This window comes from Arachis ipaensis, chromosome B03 (assembly GCF_000816755.2).
Source record: "Arachis ipaensis cultivar K30076 chromosome B03, Araip1.1, whole genome shotgun sequence".
In the NCBI taxonomy this organism is placed as follows: domain Eukaryota; kingdom Viridiplantae; phylum Streptophyta; class Magnoliopsida; order Fabales; family Fabaceae; genus Arachis; species Arachis ipaensis.
In genome coordinates, this window is record NC_029787.2 from 10,083,401 (window position 1) to 10,086,326 (window position 2,926).

At 37.3% G+C, this 2,926-nt stretch overlaps 1 protein-coding gene across 1 annotated transcript; it reads left to right on the forward strand.

Annotated features, from left to right (window-relative positions):
- LOC107629602 lies at positions 7-1,984 on the forward strand. Its single transcript, XM_016332421.2, has 2 exons — positions 7-800; positions 889-1,984. Exons 1-2 carry the CDS (start codon positions 662-664, stop codon positions 1,371-1,373), a joined length of 624 nt encoding a protein of 207 aa, XP_016187907.1. The 5' UTR covers positions 7-661; the 3' UTR covers positions 1,374-1,984.

Genomic DNA, 2,926 nt, shown 5'->3' on the forward strand with positions numbered 1-2,926 from the left:
TGTACCACACTCCCTCCTAAGAAAGATGCATAGAAATATCTTCAATCTTTGCTTCTTTTTCAGCCAGGTTGTTACATTTCTCAAATCCAATCCTACTGCGTACTCCCTTCTAAAATCATTCTTCGTCTCCCAGCTTCGCTATCCTCATTCCCCCTCTCCGTTCCGAAAATTTTGGTACTAAGTGGGACTGGGTGGACCCTCAAGTCTTAAACACACAGTCCTCCAACCTCAACCCTTTCAACTTCCTTCAACCCACACTTGATCCCTCTACTGTTTCATTTCTACCTTGCACTCCCTCTGAGCGCGTTTGTTTCTCAACCCTTCATCTCCATGATCATAACCATGATTTCTTCTACCTCTATGAGATCATCTTCACCCACTTCGGTCTCAGACTTCCTTTCTCCGATTTCCAACTTCAATGTCGCTCCCACTCAACTTCACCCCGAAGCTTCGAGAATCTCTGTCAATCCTTTCGTCTTGCTCCCAGTGTTGCCGCTTTCTTCTACTTCTTTCAGGTAGTTAAAGATAAGGAAAAGATGAGTTGGGTTTCCATTCGTGCGCATGAAGGACAAACCAAAATCCTTGTTTTCGAACCAGTTCTTCCGAGTTGAAGGTAGAAGGTGAAAACAAGAAGCCAAAGTTTCCACTGTACTGGACTCGGATGATACAGTCTCCCAAACCACCTCAATGTTCAAGCTTGTCTCCTTGGGAGAAAGACTTGGTTGATAAACTCCAAAGATTGAAAGAACCACTCCAATGTGCCTTTTACTTTTCCCTTAACACCAAAATAAGCCCTTTGCGTAAGCGCATTTAAGTATTTCCGGTTCAAACTGTGATTATAACTTTATCTGCTTCGCTACCATATGGTCTAAGTGCTGTTTGTTGCAGATGTCCCTAACTCAAAACAGGTAGTTGAAGTGGCAGGGGGAGTTGAAAAGAGGAAGCAGTTTGTCACATCTACCCCTGAGCAGAGGAAAAATCAACGGGTGTTGGTGGAGAATAGTCCTACTCCTACTCCTCCTCATTTGTGTGGTTTTGAAGGGGACGGAGCAGGGCTTCCCTCCTGCGTCCAGGGTCACGCATTGGATTCCAATGGTCTCATCAGCCACAGCATGGGACACATGGATCTCTGTAGCTTTCTGCAGGGACTATTTCAGCAAGGCATCATGGGTGTTAAGTTATTCGTTGAGAAAATGGAAGTGATTCGGAAACAGGTGTCCGAACTTGAATCTGAGCTGAATGAGGAGAGAAGCGTCAGAAAGAAAGCTGAGGGGAAGGTAGCAGAAATGGAAAAGGAGCTTGCTCGGTGTGAAGGGGAGCCTGCCTCCGCAAGAAGAGATTGTGAAGCACTGATGAAATCCAGCAAGTCTTGACAAGATGGACTCCTACTACCACCACCAGTCAAAGAGATTAGAGGCCTAATGAAAAGCCTTATATCGTTATTTTGTAGAAAGACCATGGTTTTACTTATTTATTTTTGAAAGAAAGAATTGTTCAAAAATGATTTGATGGCAAGTATGGCCTGTCTGAATATGTAATATGTTAGTTGCCACATTCTAGTTGAGACATCTAATGCTGTTACTATGGAGGATTTGTATCATCTGTGGCATCTCGTGCTGGACAATGATGACAAATCGCTCCTAATATGTCGAGTTTTATTCCCTGCTTCGTTTTCAAATTGACATGCTCTGATGCAATTGAAGTTTGTGTCAATATAAGGTCTTGTGTTTTCTTGCAACTTATCACTTCAGATAGATAACATAACATCTCCTGCCCAGTCAAGTTTGCAGTACAATATCTGCACATACAAAACTTGCAAGATTTGGATATGCCTAATCCTTCAGCAAAAAACTTGTGTGAGCCTGTATATACCTTGACTTTGTGCAGTTTTTGTTCCTTCGTTTATCATGTTCTTGGTTAAATCAAGTTCCAAACTTGTCAATTTTTGGTCAACAATTGAGTTTCCAAGCTAAATGGCATTTGCCCAAATCTTAGTACCCATTCGTTTCGAGAGTACATATCATATTGTGCTACTTATCAAAGTCAAGTTTGCTGAGGTAATTGGCAAAATAATTTAAACAAAATGAAATTTTAAATCATCATTAAGGATATAGGCCAACAAGAGAATGTCACGTGATATGACAAATCTTAAGGAACATTAGATGCTCACTGTCACACAAATACACAACAAAATTCTTTGGTACATTCTGAATGTTTATGGTGGAATTTTATAAAATTATCATAGATAATTCAAAGCTTTTGTAAATATTTAAGATAGCTAACTACTAAAGAGGCTATGTAAATATCATGGTGTTAAACTGTTAGGAATTTCTATGATAGTTTATTATACTGCATTTGCATTTGGACATATATTTCTACTTAGTGATATAAATAAGTGACACAATTTGGCTATAAAATTAAAGTCTTAGAGCAACTCCAATGCTAAAAAATAGAGTTCCTCTTCTGACATATGGGGACTCAATTATCATTGGAGTGAAAAGAGAAGGAGGACTCTTCATGGGATCAAGGTTGAGAGTCCCTCTAAGCAGGGACTTGCAACAACCAATAAATAGTTCCTATTTATTAGTTATGATGCAAAATCTGATGTGGAGTCACTTTTTATGACAGGTGAAGGTGAGTCATAAATAGGGACTGAAATGAGCCATAAATAGAGACTGAAATGAGTCATTTACCAGTTACCACATGGCATGATTTTATTGGTTGTTAATAAAAAATATATATTAAATAAAAAATATATTAAATATATATATTAAATACTTATATATCTATTTAATTAATTATTTATATTAATTATTTAATAATTAGTTATATTTAATTATAATTAATATAAATAATTATATTAAATTAATATCAAATATTATTTATATTATTATATTAAATCATAATTAATTAAATTTATTAATTG

What these genes read in the sequence shown, in the direction of transcription:
- LOC107629602 (XM_016332421.2), top strand. Translation starts at nt 662, where the DNA reads ATGATACAGTCTCCCAAACCACCTCAATGTTCAAGCTTGTCTCCTTGG. An exon ending in CACCAAAATAAGCCCTTTGC is followed by an intron (nt 801 to 888) that starts GTAAGCGCATTT and finishes TGTTTGTTGCAG; the next exon opens with ATGTCCCTAACTCAAAACAG.